Source organism: Lepisosteus platostomus, chromosome 6 (genome assembly GCF_059453375.1).
Source record: "Lepisosteus platostomus isolate fLepPlt1 chromosome 6, fLepPlt1.hap1, whole genome shotgun sequence".
Classification (NCBI taxonomy): Eukaryota; Metazoa; Chordata; class Actinopteri; order Semionotiformes; family Lepisosteidae; genus Lepisosteus; species Lepisosteus platostomus.
In genome coordinates, this window is record NC_142616.1 from 8650589 (window position 1) to 8669490 (window position 18902).

At 38.9% G+C, this 18902-nt stretch overlaps 2 protein-coding genes across 7 annotated transcripts in view; both read left to right on the plus strand.

The window, feature by feature from the left end:
• Positions 1-265: 265 nt before the first annotated feature.
• On the plus strand, positions 266-9947 carry LOC148660031 (E3 ubiquitin-protein ligase TRIM21-like). 2 transcript variants are annotated; one of them, XM_088637758.1, is made up of 5 exons: positions 303-401; positions 1663-1709; positions 5027-5054; positions 8127-8153; positions 9083-9947. In XM_088637758.1, the coding sequence occupies exons 2-5, from the start codon at positions 1707-1709 to the stop codon at positions 9646-9648; spliced, it is 624 nt and encodes a 207-aa protein (XP_088493884.1). In that variant the 5' UTR covers positions 303-401; positions 1663-1706; the 3' UTR covers positions 9649-9947. The 2 variants fall into 2 exon arrangements, with proteins under 2 accessions (XP_088493885.1, XP_088493884.1); XM_088637759.1 differs by lacking the exon at positions 8127-8153 and having other exon boundaries at positions 266-402; positions 1662-1709.
• A 2262-nt stretch (positions 9948-12209) lies between these two features.
• Positions 12210-18902, plus strand: part of LOC148660032 (E3 ubiquitin-protein ligase TRIM21-like) — a 143953-nt gene continuing 137260 nt past the window's right edge. Inside the window, exons 1-5 of one of the 5 annotated variants that reach the window (XM_088637644.1) lie at positions 12210-12798; positions 14727-15690; positions 15842-15865; positions 16412-16433; positions 18548-18577. In XM_088637644.1, the coding sequence (XP_088493770.1) occupies positions 15863-15865; positions 16412-16433; positions 18548-18577 (55 nt within the window). In that variant the 5' untranslated portion in view covers positions 12210-12798; positions 14727-15690; positions 15842-15862. The remainder of the gene's footprint in view (positions 12799-14726; positions 15691-15841; positions 15866-16411; positions 16434-18547; positions 18578-18902) is intronic. The other 4 variants (XM_088637668.1, XM_088637669.1, XM_088637675.1 and 1 more) reach the window with 4 other exon arrangements.

An 18902-nucleotide genomic window follows, 5' to 3' on the forward strand; every position in this document is an offset into this window, starting at 1 on the left:
GCAGTGAGCCTGGTTGTTGCAATCAGAAGTGCTTGCTTGTCCTATTTCAAAACAGACAATTATATTTTCTAAAGTTCTAAATCAACCAATTTGTATAATCTATATTGATGAGCCTGAAAATCTCAAATAATTCACTGCAATTCAAGCAAATCACTGTAATGAATCTAAAAGAAAATGAAACTTATACTGAACAAAGGAAATACCAGAATTAAAAGTGGAGGCTTTGAGTGGGTGTGGGAGACGAGAATTGAAGGTAGATTCATTCCTGGGTTTTATTTTCCTGTGTTGACTGAGCTACAGCTGTGCTGTTGTCGAACTGTAATATACAGTAGCAACTAGCTGGAACAGAGCTGTATCGCCCGGACGGATCCATTAAGCCTGGCTACAGACCCCCAGGAACAGGTATCTCATGACATCACATTTTTAATATCGTGATTCTTCTATCAATATGTTCTCTTAGTACAACGAATGTCTACGGTGAGACTTGTCGCAAAACACAACTACGACCCAAAACTTTGTTTGCGCTGTAACTGTCCAGACTATGAACAACTCACTGTGATTTAAGGGCGTAATTGGCAGTACAGGCTCATTTTCTTAAATAGCGACACAGAAGATGTGCAGTGTATCATCAAAGAAAGTTTTCATTTGGTTCAGTGGGGGAGCTAGTACTTTCTGCAAAGGTAGTGAGAGGTGTGTTACCTACAGTACAGTATGTGTTTGACAGGCGATTTTTAACGATTTGAAAATAAGTAACCAGGGGTCTCGAGAGGCATTCAGGTTCCGCAGTTACGAAATGAACACGAATTTCAGACGTTTTTTGACGCTTAATTGATCAAAATGGAGACAGAAACACTTTCACTTTAATGTTACGAAGCTCAAATTCACTTTAAAGATTTGCATTTAGCTTATTAACTAGGGTACAGCTGAGCTCATCTGAATTTAGAGCGCAGTCAGGACAGATATTGTAGATGCGGTGAATTAAATTAAGAATAATAAAGCTGGTGTCGTATTCAACCACACATGGGCATGTTGAAATGTGGATACAGATTTCCAGGAGATACTGATTGCTTTCATTCGGTATTTTTTTTTACATTTATCTAATCCATATAGCAGAGACATTAAGTACATGATATACTGATATACAGTAAAAAAGATTATATTGAGAAACTGAGAAAATATTGAGTATTGAGTATTAAGAAAAGCACTGTACTTGAAACTATAATTGTCACAGTCTGTCGTAAACTCCGTAATGATACTACATTAAAACCGAAGTCAAAATGGATAAAATCTTTAAACAGACACTAGGAAAACGAGAATCCGTAACCCCCCGGAGTACCAAGTTTCAATTCAAGTGTACATTGTGAAATTTCAGCCGTACTCGTCAAACGTTTGCTTGAACCTCGTTTTGAAATAGAAAATACAAGCTCATAATGTGCTAAAATAGAAACGTGTGAATGTGGGTTTTTTTGCACTAACAATTACTATGTTGAAAGATCTTTGACACTTCCCTACATTTTTAATTTAATTTAGCAAACAGGTTTTAAGGATAATGTGAAAATAAGTAAATTACCAATGCATTATCAATTTAATATCACTGCGACATCTCCACATAATTTATCCGATACATTAGTCTTGAAAAAGAACTGTGTATTTTATTTCAGTGTTTTCCTGATTTTGAGAACCTGGAGACAAGACTCCTCTGAACAATGGTGAGTTTACGACAGTAGCTGTTGCAATTACATGATCCTCAAGAATACCAACCAAAAAAGAAACATATTTATAGTAACTAATTTTTGCTCACGGTATGGTGACCACTAAATGCGGGATAATTTTAGACTTTGTAGCAGGCTACAATAACTAGCATTTTTTAATGTGCTGGGACTCTATTTCCCCCACAACAGGCTTTATCTTCCAGAACCACCAGTGCGCCAACAAACCAGACAAACATACTATACATTTTCCCTCTTAATAATAGTCTATCAGTCTACATACAAAACTATCTCCATAACACAGCAATTTCTATCACTGCCAACAGAACACATGAGACAAATTAGACACCCAACAGTTCCAGAACCCCGGGAACCCCAGTTACCTAAACCAGTGTCCCAGAGGGAAAGCCCAGCAGCATTATTCTGCAAAACCAGCTCAGATTGTTGATCTGGTGTGCCTCCTGCTACAGAGAAAAGGCTCTGTGTAGTTCCAGACGTGCTCTTAGTCCCGGCTGCCCTGAGCAACGTGCTCCCTCACGGTCCCCCCTACCGGCAACCTTCCCTGTTAGACTCAGTTTTGGGGTTAGAGGGGGGAGGAAGACCATGCTGGGGTGTCCCTCTTCTGCTCTCTGTAGAGTCCCTGGTGTCTGAGTCCTTTCCTGGGTGCAGTGGTGCAAACTGGGTTTACTTCTTCAGCCCTCATCATCGCCAGGGCTCAGGACATGGTCTGGGGTGTGTGTGTGGAAATGTCCCTGTGTATCAGGTGTGGGCAGAGCTAATAGCTTGGGGCTCCTTGATCAACAGGCTGTACGCGGATGGCTAAGTATGATGAAGAATTGTGTGTTTGAACCCTGTTCCAGAGCCCTCCTCTCACTCTGTGGCCCAGTCAGACCTTGACTTGCAAGACAACCAGTCTTGCAATCCCACACTGAACTGTGTGGTGATTAATAAGTATCTACGCGGGGACCTTTAATCAATGGAAAGCTCCAGAACAAGGAAAGACAAATATATCACCTTAAAAAGACACTAGCCATTCTAAAGCCAAAATGTAGGCAGGGACAGTCCTTAACACCTGTTGTCACCACCCAAATTTGTTCACTCTCTGGCATTATTTGTACAGAATGTGGACTTGGTGCTTTTAATTTGATTTTTGTAAATGATCTGCATTGTGTGTATGGATTTGTCCTGGCAGTATTATCTGCATAGTTTATTATAACTGATCTACACAGCGTCACTCTAGACATCAACATATAGATATCATCTATCAGACATATAGACATCATCTATCAGACATACTCTATAGACATCAGACTCTATAGCAGCCATGTCACCCTGCAACTCACAACTGGCAGCCCACTGAAGCTCAGCAGGTGTGAGCCTGGTCAGTACCTGGATGGGAGACCTCCTGGGAAAAACTAAGGTTGCTGCTGGAAGAGGTGTTAGTGGGGCCAGCAGGGGGCGCTCACCCTGTGGTCCACGTGGGTCCTAATGCCCCAGAATAGTGATGGGGACACTATACTGTAAACAGGTGTCATCCTTCGGATGAGACGTAAAACCGAGGTCCTGACTCTCTGTGGTCATTAAAAATCCCAGGGCGTTTCTCGAAAAGAGTAGGGGTGTAACCCCGGCGTCCTGGCCAAATTTCCCATTGGCCTTAACCAATCATGGCCTCCTAATAATCCCCATCTATGAATTGGCTTCATTACTCTCTGCTCTCCTCCCCACTAATAGCTGGTGTGTGGTGAGCGTTCTGGCGCACTATGGCTGCCGTCGCATCATCCAGGTGGATGCTGCACATTGGTGGTGGTGGAGGGGAGTCCCCCTTACCTGTAAAGTGCTTTGAGTGGAGTGTCCAGAAAAAAGCGCTATATAAGTGTAAGCAATTATTATTATTATTATTATTATCAACTGATGATACTCTTAGTGAGAAAAAATAGGTGGAGGATAAACCTTAAAGAATTTCACTTGCTTAATAAATAAAGATTCTGTACACATTTTAAATGGCCGAGTGCATCAAATTTATTTTTGAAAGCCATACTGTTTCAGAGTTATTATTCTTAATAATCAAATGCATTGACACTGCTGTTATTTCATTGCCAGCAACTACTACTGCAAGCTGTATTGTTGTGCATTTGATAAATAAAGTCTTTTAAAGAGTCTATAAAGAGTATTGTCAGAAAGGTGTGAAGCTGCTGGGGTGGGGGTGATCATCAGATAGATTGTAAAATAGACAGAAAAGTACCAAAGACAGGCATAGAACTAATACAAGGTTTATTTAAAATATAAAAAAATGTAAAATTAACCTAGCTTGTGGGTTGAGCATCTTACCCACTAATGTTACTGACTACCCCTGATATGACTAAAGAAAACATTTTGCCATTATTTTGTTTACTTTATATAAAACAGCTACAAAAAAATCTTCACTGGCTCACAGCTCCAAGTCTTCATCCAAGTCTGTATCTTTACTATTTCCTCTGTTGTTCACAATCTAGTTTTCTATGTCTGTCCTATCTTCTATTTGATATAATAATAATAATAATTGATTACACTTATATAGCGCTCTTCTGGACACTCCACTCAAAGCGCTTTACAGGTAATGGGGATCCCCTCCACCACCACCAGTGTGCAGCATCCACCAGGATGATGCTCCAGTACTCTCCCCACACACCAGCTCTCAGTGGGGAGAAGAGCAGAGTGATGAAGCTAATTTATCACTCATATCTCTTGAGTTCAGCTCCATCTCTCTCTGTCTGCAGCTCGGCAGCAGGTGGAATCTCCTGATCTCTCTGCCACTCAGCTCCTTTCAGTTTCTAGTTAATTTAGACTGTACCTCTCAACGCGGCAGGGCTGGTTTAACCAGTTTCCTCTTCAGCTCAGGTTTCAGGTTCCTTTTCTTTCTCATCTGTCTGTCTCTTCTAGCAGCTTGGCAGTCATCTATTATCCTCTGGAGCAGGGTGGGCACCTGTTCATTCCACCAGGGATGGTGTAATGTGGCTAATTTGCACACTGGTTTCCTACTGTCACCATCTTGGTGATGGCAAAAATGTAAAAAATAAATGTAATAATGTAATAATGTAATAAATGCTTATGATAGCACCGATCCTCTGTTATCACACCACTACTGGCATAATAATGACCAGTAGGTTATTATATTATATTAATAAATTATATTATAGTATGACCGTTAAAAGAAAATTGAATGCACTGGGATTTTTAGTCAGAAAGTGCAAGCCTGTTTCTGAGTTATCTCAAGTTAATAAGTATTTCAGAAATTAATATGAACAATGAACTTGTCATCCTGCTTTTTATTTTCACAGGGATGCATAGGGTCCAAACGTAAAAAGGGTAAGTTTTCTTGTTTTGTAAATAAAGGATAAACTCTTTAAATCATGTTTTGTGACTCAGTGGAAGGAATCTTCCCCTGCTCATCACTAGGGGGCCCTTAACACCACTAAGTCAGCCCACTGAATTGTTTCTCTTTCCCTGATTATTCAAGTTCAAGTTCACGTTCATTTGTCATTCTAGCTGTATGCAATCAAGTATACATTGGAATGAAATATTGTTTCTCCTGGTCCATGGTGCAAAAACAGACAGGACACTGACATACTGCAGACATTGTGGACAGGATACACATAGTGCAAAGTACAGATAGTGCAAATTACAAGGCAAGTACCTAATACAATATACACAACACACTGGGGGGATTTAAACCCTGTTTCTGGAATTGGGGTGGGTGCAGGTAGATTCCAGGGTGTTGAGGAGCCTGACAGCCTGGGGGAAGAAGCTGTTCCAGAGTCTGGTGGAGCTGGCCCCTACACTACGATATCTTTTCCCAGATGCTAGGAGGGCAAAGAGTTTATAGGAGGGGGTCATCTACTATACCGGAGGCCCTGTGTAAGCAGCGTTTGTGATAGGTGACAGAAATGGAAAAGACGGAGGCTCCAATGATCTTTCCAGCTGTTTCCACAATTCGTTGCAGGGTCTTGCGCTCTGAAGCATTGAAATTCCCAAACCAGACAGTGATCCAGCTGGTCAAGGGGCTCTCAATGGCACTTCTGTAGAGAGTGGGAAGAATGGCTGAGGGAAGGTTTGCCCTCCTCAGTCGCCGCAGGAAATAGAGACGCTGCTTGGCTTTCTTGGCTAGGGAGGTGGTGTTGAGGGGCCAAGTGAGGTCATCTGTAATGTGTACATCAAGAAACTTGGTGCTTCTAACTGTCTCCACAGGGGAGCTGTTGATGTACAGTGGGGAGTGATCAGCGTGGGCCCTCCTGAAATCAATGATTATCTCTTTTGTTTAATTTACATTAAGAGAGAGGTTGCTGTTTGTGCACCAGTCTACTAGTTGCTCCACCTCTTCTCTGTATGCTGACTCATCGTTGCTGCTAATGAGGCCCACCACTGTCGTGTCAGCGGCAAACTTGATGATGCAGTTTGAACTGTGCTTGGCAGTACAGTCATGAGTCATCAGTGTAAACAGCAGTGGGCTGAGCACACAGCCCTGGGGGATTCCGGTGCTCATGGTGATGGTGCTGGAGATGTTATTACCGATCTGGACTGTCTGAGGTCTCTCGGTCAGAAACTCCAGAATCCAGTTACTGAGGGAGGTGTTAAGTTTCAGGAAGCTCAATTTTTCTGTCAGCTTCAGGGTGATTGTATTAAATGGTGAACTGAGGTCAATGAAAAGCATTTTTGCATAAGAGTATTTCTTATATCCAGATGGGAATCGCGTGAGAATGTCTATCATCCGCACCACCTGAGGTTCTAATTAAGACCCCTATATTCCATTCTCATGCGATTCCCCCTTCATTTGACCTAGAATCATGCCATTGGCAGCAAAGCAAGGGTGCTCTCTTTCATCCCTAAACAACCTTAGAGAATTCCCTCTATATTTCTCTCGCGATCCTCACTGCTTGCCCTATCTCACCTTAGTGAAGAACCCCAGTTTTTGAGTATGCACTAGCTCTCTATCACCTCTTGAGGTATTGACCCTTTAGCTTGCGGATAGCGGATAATTATTATTAGGATAATAATAAAGATTCTCCAAAACATCATAGATCTGACATTATACAGCTGCTCCCGATTTGAACTTTTGTTCTCACTGAGGAGGGTGTCATCTTCTATCATGAACCACTTCAGGAACAGTTATGTTTAGCACAGTCAAGCCTGTATTGTGAGATCACTGAAGGGACTTTCAAGCAGTGTTACTTATCAGTATGGTCTATTATGTATTCGCTGTAGTTTCCTTAGCATTCAGACATTAAATGAAGCTCATATTATTAGTTATGCTACAGATTAACACTGTGCATTTCTAAAAATGTTCAGCACTGATATTGTTACTGTTGTCTTCTATCGATTGGCATATTTGACCCATAGATGTTGTATTTGACTCTAATGTACGCAGCAAACAGTGCTTTTATCTAGATCATTTTCTTGAAAACATGCCATTGTAATCCCAGCATTGTGTGTGGTCTTGTATTGTCCACTTGGAAAATCAACACTTCTGCATTGACTTACAGAATTGCCTGTGAAGAATGATAAAGGAATTTTCACTGGGTAGTCCCCATAATCTGCACCAAAGTTTGTTGTATTAAAGGAGACTCATCTTATCACAGTTCAACTACCCTACTGGTTGACCTGAATAAAGCAGCAGTCAGTATATTGCTCAGCGTGTCTGTGTTGTCTCCTTGTCTTCCTTCAGGTCTCCCCAAAAACAAAATAGTATCAAACCCAACTCTCCATCTCCAGCTCAGATGATCTCTCACAAAAGAGGACAATTTGGTCTTTCTGTTGTCATCTTTTCACCCAGTAATGTACAAATGTATATATAGATAGCAGGCTAAACAGATTTGTATATATATATAGGAACTAGATATTAAGTAATCTTAAAAAGTTAAATAAACCTTTTCACAATCTTTTTTTTCTGAAACACAAAAAGGCTCAGCGCCTGTTTTTGTTTGATGTCCCTCTCATTCAGATTAAGTTTGTCTTTAAGCAATAACTGAATGGAGGTCCTCTTCCCTCTAAAGTTATTTAAAGCCTGTATTATGTCCTAAATGCTCATGTTTTAGTATTGCACTTGCTTGTTAATATTACATATCAATTACATAATATTTTATATACATATCCCTGTATTTTAGCAAGCAATTACATCACAAAATGCTTTTAAATCACTTACAAATGCACCCCAAATTTTTAATTATAAGGTATTGAAGTATGTTGCTGTCTAAACTTTTAAAATGATCTTTTCACAAAACTGGTCCTGACCCACACAGTGAATCTGTGTAATCAGGTTTAACTTCTGAGAACACCTGTCATTGTGAAAAGTGTAAATGTTTTAACTGACAGGTTTTTATTTGTCGTCTTCATTTGTTTTTAGAGTTCAATGTCTGAATAAACAGTGGTTTTATCTCTTTTTAGAATTTAAAGTGAGGCAGGCCATGGAAGGTACAGTATTTTTTTTGTTGTTATCAATAGGTTTATTTCTACAGTTTTATTGAAAAGTTCAGGGATAGTTTTTATTTTTATGAATTTAATATAACATTTACTAACAATATTATAAATACTAACAATAAAACAATATCCGGGTAGTGCTGTTAATATAGTGATATAAGATATTGATAGAAGAGATATTTATAAACTAATGTGGAAAAATGTTTTTATTTTCAGAACATAATACAAAGCATTTGGTATAAAAATAACTAAAATTATTTTCCAATACACTTGGAAAATGATACAATTTCAGTCAGAGCGAAGTCAACTGGTCACCATATTTAGCAAACTATTATTTATTTTGTTATTAACAGTATTTACTGTAGACCGTTTGTTGTGCTCAATAGATTCTTTTACACTGTCTAGAGTGAAAAGTGGAAGCTTCCTGAGTATGTCTGAGTATTCCTGCAGTTAAGTGTGCTAGATTTGTACACAACAGAAAATAATTATAGACATAAAAATGGGAAAATGGGGTGTATTTGAGATTATATTGTAACGCTTACGGCCGACAGGTACTTTGTAAGAGCCGGCTTACCAGAGCAGGTGACGTCACCGCCCTTCCCAGTAATAGCAGGACTACAGAGAGAGAGATCTCTCTTTGGCTCACCGGGCTGGGTCCCTGCTGAGTGACGTGGGAGTCCCGGGTTTGAGCCCCCGATGGTGGGGGGCCGACCTAATGTGGCAAGGGCGCCTGCCTGAGCCCCCGTTGCGTTACAATATTTTATTAGACTGTATCAATTTGAATTCTGTTTTTGCTCTCTGTCAAGAAGTATAAAACAGTTTTCCCAAAATGATAAAATTGAAATGTCAGTACTGGAATGTGCTGCAAGGTAAAATCTTTTCACTTTGGACTAAATTCTCTCACTGTGCTTTTTACCCCCCAGTTTACGTGACCCTGGATGAGGACACAATGAACCCCTACCTGAGAGTGTCAGAAGATGGCAGAGAACTGTGGTGGACGGAGCAGCGCCAGCATCTCACTGACAATCCTGAGCGGTTTGATGAATACCCCTGTGTGCTGGGCAACAGGTTACCAGCAGAGATGAGCCGTGGGTGTTACTGGGAGGTGGGGGTTGGAATCAAGAAGTCCTGGGAGCTTGGAGTGGCCCGAGACTCAGTGTGCAGGAAGGGGCAACTTAGTCTGGACCCTGGAGCTGGGTTTTGGGTCCTGAGTCTTTGGGATGGGAAGCTGACGGCCCTGACTGACTGTGAGACACCACTGGACACAAAGACAAAGATTCCCAAAAGTGTGGGGGTCTTCGTGGACTATGAAAAGAAGACAGTCTCCTTCTACAATGTTCAAAAACGTTCCCTCCTCTACACATTTAAAGACAAAATAGATGGGGACTTTCGACCATTCTTCTCCCCTGGCAACAATGATAAACATCCGCTTTGCATTAAAAACCGTACTGCAAAAGACATTAGAATGATAAATGTAGATTATTCCTAAAATGTTTCCAATTTCTTGTATTCATGAATAGTTCAGTCCAGACTGGCTATAGGAAGAGGGAAGCAAAAGATGTGGAATCTGGAGATATATCAGAACAATACATAGCAAAAGGTCCATCAATATGCTTTTTTGAATACAAAATATACTGATGAGTGCTGCATGTTGATTTCTCCATTTTTTTGCAGTCCAAATCTGGAATTTGTCTCTTTTCTAAACTTCCTGAAAAAGGCTCCATAGCCAAAACGTTGTGTCTCTTTTCCTTTCAGCATGGAATAAACCTTTACCTGTTCCTGTGTTAATTCTGGCACATTAGTGTACAAGCACAGTGAATCATCAGCTAACAACCCACCATTCTTTTTTTTCACCCATAAATCAGTTTGAAATGATTGTATTGTGTATTGTCCACAGTGACATCATTCTGCCCTGTAACCTCACAACTGAGACAAGTACTGTACCTCTGGATGTAAAGTGGTTCAGAGGGAACAGGAAACCAGGCTACCAGGGCAAAGTAAGGCTGTTTAATTTAGAGCTAGAAAGAGGCAACGTGTCCCTGCTTCTTGAAAATTCATCCAATACCAATTCAGCTCTGGGCCTGGGAACATCTTGGAGTCTCGGAGTCTCAGTTGAAGATAGTGGTTACGATGAGAACTGGTTAATTACTTTAAATATTAACATTATTTTCTGTTGAGTGATGCTTGGAAGGTTGCAGAAAATACTCATTCCCAGACATTACTGATCCCTCATCTCTGGAACCCTTTGAACCACTTGTTTAGCACATTGTGATATTAATTTCAGCTCAGAAATACACACACCCTCTTCTTTATCTCTGAGGTAATTGAACAATATCAATGCTTTGTGCATTTCCAACAAAGTAATGTCAATATAAGGCTTTCTTAATGTTTTGATGGTTTCCTTGTTGGTGTTCTAATTGCAACAAGGAGCTTCATCACTGTATGATGCAAGTTATACCAGAACATCTTAATTTCTAAATTAAGACTAAATTTTCCTGTGCTACATCACTCAGTTGTCCAAACTAATGGCTCACCATCCTACAGCAAACACCAATGTAGCGTAGAGGGGAAAGGCGTTTGGACTGAGGATCAAGAACTGCATTTCAGGGCACTTAGATAAGATGGTATCAAAAGGTCCTGATAGTCTGGTATTAATCAGCCACAACATTCATCACTTACAGCTGCTTTGGAATGTTAAATTCCTAATGTGCAATCCATGAGTGAATATAGGATGTACTAGTTCACTGTCACCTGTACACTGTCACCAGAGGTTCAATTGGATTGATTCTTTATTTGATTCTACTTACACTCTAGATATGGATTGACAGACTGTTCACTGTACTGTATATCTGTTCTTCTTCTATTTTCCATGTGAAAAATATTTACACACATCATGAGAATAGTCAGTGATACTCAACTTTGTTCTAGAAACAATGTAAGATAAATTGAAATGTCAACAGTTCTTATTTTTTATGTTTTGAATACTTTTTATGTAAAAATCAATTTCTATTTTGAACAGGTTAATATTTGGAGAAGACTGTCCATTTCATTTTATGGATGTGGTACCTCACAATAATTTAGTAATAGGTTTATTGCAAATATAATTTTTTGGTCCATATCTGGACATGTAAAATAAAGTATGGTATCAAACCCATTAATAGAAATCTTAAGATTTGTAGAGCTTAATAAGAAATGTTCCAAGTTACTCCAAAACATATTGGTTTGAATCCATCGATAAAACAAATGACATATAGTTTCTTTATTTGTGTTAAAAAATACACATTGACCATTGAAGTTGAGTTTAAATCTGGATAATATTTGCTTAACAGGATAAATTGTATGAATACTTTTATATGACACTTCTTTAATTTTATTGTTGAGGCAATATTTGTCATTTTCCATACTTTCTGCCAATTAATATTTTTCCATTTTGAATTCCAATAGGTCTTTGCAGGTGGAATGAATATTGGTAAACATATGTTCTTTATGTAATTATTATTACATTTCTTTTCTAAAATGTTAACACTACCCAATTAGACAATAGATGTTAACTGATTGGTTGTATAATTATATGTTCAGTTATTGCCCCAGTAATAACTCCCCCAGGGGTAACATCAAATACTATAACATATTCTTTGGGTGTAACTGGAATCTTAAAGGTCTCCAAAATTTCTGCACAAGTCAATAATGTGTCAATCTCACTTAGTAATTGTCTCACCAATATAATACTGTACCATCAAATATCAAACCATCTTTTATTTTTATAATGTATAATGTTGTTATTCCAAATACTGTATGTGTGTGGGAAGAAATTGTGTTTATAGGTCACCGTCCAAGATAAAAGTACCTGTTTATGAGAACTGGATAACTTAATAGGGGTCTTGTTTAACATCAAAGTAAGAAATCAAGTCTGCCCACCTTCTCAAAGGCAAATTTAGATTTAATTTGATCCTGTTTATTAGTAAGAATGTTTTTTTTAATAGTGATATTTATTCATATAGATGTTTATCAAGATTATTATTACAGATTGGAGTATCTCTAATGCCAGTGCAGTGCACGTTATAGAGTGATCCAGATATTACTTCTACTTTTGAGAGAAACACGTCCTGTTAATGATACTGTAGGTCTCTCATTAACCAAGCATGAAACTTTTTTTTTTCGTAATGGGACTAAAATTTAATTTACTTCTGTCTGATCCTTACATATTTTGATTCCTAAACATGTTATTAGTTGTTTCACTGGAATGGCACATATAGTTTCAAGGAAACATTCTTTTAAAGGAAAAGGACACAGAACGTCTACTTTGTGAATTGTGACCAAACTCAGCTGCGACTCGCCGCTTTGCTTGTGTTGTAACTGGCCAGACTAAAATCAGAACAAGGGCGTATAACTAGCAGTCATCTGCGCCATTTACTGTATTTAGAAATCGTTAGCAGACTCGCAACAGATCTGCCTGCGAGAGAGGTAGCAGGGATTCAAATAGTCTGTCCCCCTTGGTATCATTTTGTACCTTATCAGCCCCCGTTAACAGAACCGAGCAATGGGAGCACTGAGACTTGTATTGGACGCTATTATGTTCTCGCCTGGATTGTATTACTTTTGATATCTTCCTCCCGTAACTGAGCTTCAATATTTTCAAGTGAGTTGCCGTTTTTTTCGCTTTGTACTGTCTCAGCAGATCTGCAACTCGCAATATTGCTTGCGTTTCAAGTGGGCGGACTTCCTATATCTTGCTGATCCGAGAGCTTATTGAATTGCGCAGTAACGACTTGATTTTCTTTAACTGACGACAAATGTATTTGTACTGTGTAATAAAGCAAATACAAATTTCACGTTTTGTATGAGAAGGAGCTCTGCAAAGTCTCAAAGAGATTTTCTATGCGTTTTTTGTGTGTGTGAGCCTTTGAAAATGAAGGATCAGTGGTTCTAGGGCAAAAGCGCAGAAATAAATCTAATATATATATATCTCCGCTTAGCAAAATACATGCAATAATAGATGTTACAAAATCTGAATTTCAAACGTTAGTATCAAATACATAAAAACAAACTGATGGAAATAGTGTTTTTGGAAAAGTCTGATGGAGATGGCAGTTGTTTTCACTTTCAAGATGTGACAAAGTTCAGCTCTTGTTGTAAAATGTTTCTTGGCCAGCTTCACGGGGCTTAATGAGCTGTCAGCCCGTGGGGTTGTGCAACGATACTTCACACGTCAGGAATGTTCTCTTGACGTGTTACTTTTTTCCCGCATGTTATGGACAATTGCATTATAAATATGTAATATAATTTAATGAAAATAATATTCCTATATAATATATATATATAATGTACACTGTATGTGAGCCAACCACAGGGAGAGATTCCATTCGAGAATGTTTTACTAAATATAGAGGCAGTGATTCCCCAAAGCTTTCCTTTGATGGCACTGTAGGAGAGAAGCGAGAGACGGTAACTGCAGCTCACTGATTATATGACCCTTTCTCGGTACACGGGTATGCTAGTCACCGAGAGAGGAAGGGTAGGCAGTAAACACAAAGAGGAAGAGAGTGGAAGACGGAAAGAGGCCCCGGGAAAGGGAAAGAGGATGCTCCAGACACCCCGCTTCAGGGAGTTGACGCAACACGGCTCCCCAATCAAATACAATCAATCAATTCAAATGCCCGTTAGCGGAATGGCAGTCTACTCTGAGTCAATAAATGGTAAATAATAAATAATCTTACGTAGAGACGCACAGAAACATCGGATTAATCTTTCCTAATAAGAAAAATATATTCTGGCACTGTTAATAATATTCCGTTATTTTCTGTAAGGTTCCTTAAAGTTATTTCTTCAAAAGCGACTTTTTTAAATACGTTTCAGAGCAATGTTATTATAAAATTATTAAATATAGGCCCATGACAATACTGTATTTGCAATAACTATAGGGAAATTACTGGAACAAGTTTATTCCATGCTGAAAAGTGAAGAAAACACAACTTTTGGGCTGTGGAGCCTTCTTCGGGTGTAAGCTTAGTTACACCCATTTACACCCAGGAAATTACTGCACGAGTTACTTTAAAAATATTTAAAATGGACAGGACAAATAATATGTACATTCTTTAACACACTTGTATAACATTATTAATAACAAGCCTTTTAGACGCCATATTATTTCAGTCGGAAAACAACCATGGTGTAAGAGTAGTCTAATTCATGTGATTTAAGTACCTACTGTAGCTGTGTCAGCATTTCTAGGCTGCAAAGGAACAAGTAAAGGTTTATTCCCTGCTGAAAAGAGAAGAAAAGAAGCACAACGTTTTGGCTGTGGAGCCTTCTTCAGTTGTGAGCCTTCCGCTAAATCTTTTTTTAGATCTCTCCATCAGTCCTTCTTCTCCTCCCTGAACTACTTGCCCACTTCTCTCACCAAACCAGCATTTCCCCTCTTCACAGTGACTGATCTGTTCCAAGACCAGGCTTTCTAACCACCTCTTGTCCCTTTACAAATGTCATAGTTATAATTTAATTCCTACAGGATTTAATCTGAAATCTAATACCTTTTCTTGTTCTAAACCTTTACTTGTTCCTTTGCAGCCCATGCATGCTATTTCACAAATGGAGCCAGGATTATTTTCACTTTTATGGAACATTGAATCACAAAGAATTGGTTACAGGCGATTTTGTTCAACCGGGATCAACATGCAGTTTTTGCGTAAAAGCCTGAGGTTCACTTATTAGGGCCCTGTTGTATGACACACGACTGAAGAGCACAGTAAATTCTTAACGAGCAGCGGTACCGTAAAACGGAACAACCTTGTTGTATTTTAGATATAAAATATAAGTTAAAAAATACAGTTGCTGACATTGATTTTATTTTTAATAGAAAATATCACTGATCAGAGTCTGTAAATCAATTACAGAATTTCCAGTCCCCCTCTCCTCCACCTTCCCCTTCCCCTCCAGCCTATGGTCCTATGATCCCCAGGCTGTGGGCTATGGCTATGGTCCTGGTGAGACAGACCGGGAGCCTGATCATATCAAATTATTCATCCTCCTAAATAAGCTGAAAGCCAGCTCCATAATGCAATAATGCATTATAATGCATAATGAGGGTGTGAGGTGAGAACTGAAGGCAGTTTTGTTCCTACTGTAATGCTCAAAGGTTCGCCGATGGAAAGAAACAGGCCAGAGGCTCTGACAAGGGTTGGCAGGATATGTTTTAAAGACTCCTGGGAGGGCTACACACATAGGGACAGGGGAGATACAGCACTGCACCACACCATGCAGACACAAAACAGCAGAGGGCGTCTCCAGCCCTCGTCCCACTATATACAGGCGGGAAGTCCCGCCCCTCAGCCGCCATTCCCAGCTTGCCTTGCATGCGCATGGCTACAGCGCCCCATGGGGGCGCTACAGTACATTTCATTTTCCTGTGTTAACTGAGCTACAGCTGTGCTGGAGTCGAACTGTAATGTACTGTACTAACTAGCTGGAACAGAGCTGTATCTTCAGGACTGATCCATTAAGCCTGGCTACAGACCTCCAGGAACAGAAACAGGTATCATACAACGTCATATTTTTTATATTGTGATTCTTCTATTAATATATTGTAAGGCCAATGGTTTATAAATATTACTTTTTGTGGGAAAATTGTCTTTACAAAGGATTGTTTTTTTTTTTATTTCACTATTTTCCTGATTCATTTCCAGGAGACAAGACTCATCTGAACAATGGTGAGATTACTTCAGTAAAATGACAGCTATTGTAATGCATTAAAATCAAGAATATCAACAAAACAGGCTTAAAAATTGAAGTTGTTTTAAATGTGTACAGTACATAGTTCATTCAGACTGATTTGTGTAAATAACCTATTAAGCTTCTGGATTTGTTATGACAATCACCTGATTCACACAGTGTGTTGTTTCCCCTGTTGTTAGTAAAGGCTGATGAAACTCTCATCAGTCTTTACTCTAAGAGAGCATGTGAATAATACAACTTAAAGACAATCACTCTTCTAATTCTCTAATTATTAGAGCTTCTTTACACATCTCAGCAAGAAGAGTGCCACAGGTTTGGTTTCTGTAGTTTAATGACCATTAACAAGTTTTACCAGAAAGGTGTAATATGACCACAGAGAGGAAATGTAATGTGCTTCGATTAGCTACAGGATTTTAAATATCTGTTCAGAAGGTGCAAGGCTAATTCTCAGGCAAATGATAAGCACAAGAAATTAAACTAAATATCTAATTAACTAATATTTCTTCTTCTCATTTTCATAGGGAGATAATAACAGTAAAAATGGTAAGTTGTCCTGTTTTTGAAATTAATGTCATTGCATGTGCCAAGATACAGTATAAAATCTTTAAATTGTTTCTTTACTTATTTGTTAAATGGTATTGAATCACCTTTGACAAGTAGGCTTGGTTGAGTAAAACATGAATTCTTAAAGGTCCACACTTGCTCTACATCACAGGGGTGTGGACTTGGAGGAAGGGCTTAGTGTGGCATTTAAGACACGGCCCTTTATACTTAACGAATGATCCCTGGATAGACGTTGGCTTTTGTCCAGCTTTGTTAACCATATAATCTATTAAAAGCATGCAGTGTTCCAAGAGCATTATCTTTCCTATGAATATTCTTATAAGTTTCTAGTCCTTGGCAGAAATTCTGTTATTTTTTCCCCTTTATAAGACTTGCCTACAGTGGCACAATTCTTCATTCTTAATATGGTTTAATTGTTGAGATTTTACAACACTGCTTAAACGATACAGTGCTGTAAAAAAGTACATTCCCAATTTCCTCTATTATTGCAGATTTTTGACACTGAATGTTTTCAGGTCTTCAACAAAAATCTATTATTAGATAAAAGGAACCTGAGTGAACAAATAACACTTTTTCTCTTTACTTATTTCATTTATTTAATGAACAAAGTTTTCCAACACCAACTGGCACCGTGTGTCAAAAAAAGTAAAGTAAAGTAAAAAAAGTAATAGCCCCCTAGTTAAATCAACCCAATTAAAAGGAGAATGTAGAGTCAGCTGATTGAACACAGCCAGGTCTATATACAGCTAGCCCTGCTCAATATAAACCTCAGATACCTCACTTAAACCTCATGACCTTTACCATCAGTCACGTTGCCAGCACAAAGATTCAACAAACACATTATGCCATGATCAAAGGAAATTCCTGAAGAGATCAGAAAATAAGTTGTTGATATCTATAAGTCTGGAAAGGTTACAAAGCCATTTCTAAGGCTCTAGGAACCCACTAAACCACAGTGAGAGCCATAATCTCCAAATGGAGAACACTTGGAAGAGTAGTCAATCTTCCCAGGAGCAGCCGGCCTGCCAAAATTTCAAGGGCGCAACATAAAATCATCCAGGAAGTCACAAAGGATCCTAAAAAAAGAACTGCCGGTCAGTGTTCATGACTGCACAATCAGAAAGAGACTGGGCAAAAATGGGCTTCATGAGAGAGTAGCAAGGCAGAAACCACTGCTAACCAAGAAAAGCACCTGGATGATCCCCAAGCCTTTTGGGAGAATGTTCTATGGACAGATGTGTCAAAAGTGCAAAAGTGGAACTTTCTGGACGACATGGGTCCCATCATGTCTGGCGTAAGCAAACACAGCATTCCACAGTAAGAACATCATACCAGCAGTCAAACATGGTGTAGGTAGTAGTGTGATGGTGTGGGGATGCTTTGCTGCCTCAGGACCTGGGTGACTTGCCATAATTGAAGGAACCATGAATTCTGCTCTGTGTCAGAAAATTCTTCAGGAGAATGTCCGGTCATCTGTCTGTAAGCTGAAGCTGAAGCATAGTTGGGTCATGCAGCAAGACAATGATCCAAAACACAAAAGCAAGTCCACATCAGAATGGCTGAAAAGAAGCTAAATCAAAGTTTTGGAGTGGCCTAGTCAAAGTCCAGACTTAAGCCCAATAGAGATGCTGTGGCAGGACCTGAAATGAGCAGTTCATGCTTGAAGACCTACCAGTGTTTCTGAATTAAAGCAGTTCTGCGAGGACGAGTGGGCTAAAACTGATGTGAAAGACTGATATTGAATTATAGGAAGAGTTTGGTTGCAGTCACTGCAGCTAAAGGTGGCGCAACCAGTTATTAAGTGTAAGGGGGCAATTACTTTTTCACACATGGGTGGGGATATGGGTGTTGGATTATTTTGTTTATTAAATAAATGAAATAATCATAATAAGAAAGTGTTATTTGTTCACTCAGGTTCCCTTTATCTAATATTAGATTTTGTCTAATGATCTGAAAACATCCAGTGTGACAAATATGCAATAATAGAGGAAATCACTTTTTCACGGAACTGTATTTACTTTTCTGACATACATCTTATGTCTGAACTATGTTTTAACAGGTAATAATTTTTTGGCGTCTGTCTCCACTTACAGGTAGGAATGAAGAGGCAGCTGAAAGAGATGGTAGGTTCAGTACAGTGGTTAAAGAGTTCTTCACAGTATTAAGTAATGTCTTCAAAACTATTATTAATCTTATTAATCTTAATCTTATATATTCAAGATGTAAGATTCATCAAAATATAACTGCACAAATGGCATTGAAAAAGAAGGTTCTTGTTGAGTTGATCCTGTAAATACAAAATAAAACTAACAAAGTTTCAAATGTATAATGTTCTTCATTTTACAATTGAAATTGCATACAAGTCCTTTTCAATGTGATGGCCACAGATTAGGTCCTTCCTACCTGCTTGGTCATTAGATATCCTGTGAAAAGCTGCAGTTTTTGGAT

Coding starts and splice junctions, on each gene's coding strand:
- LOC148660031 (XM_088637758.1), top strand. Junction 5,055..8,126: donor AGGGTCCAAACGTAAAAAGG/GTAAGTTTTCTT, acceptor ATCTCTTTTTAG/AATTTAAAGTGAGGCAGGCC. Junction 8,154..9,082: donor AGTGAGGCAGGCCATGGAAG/GTACAGTATTTT, acceptor TTTACCCCCCAG/TTTACGTGACCCTGGATGAG.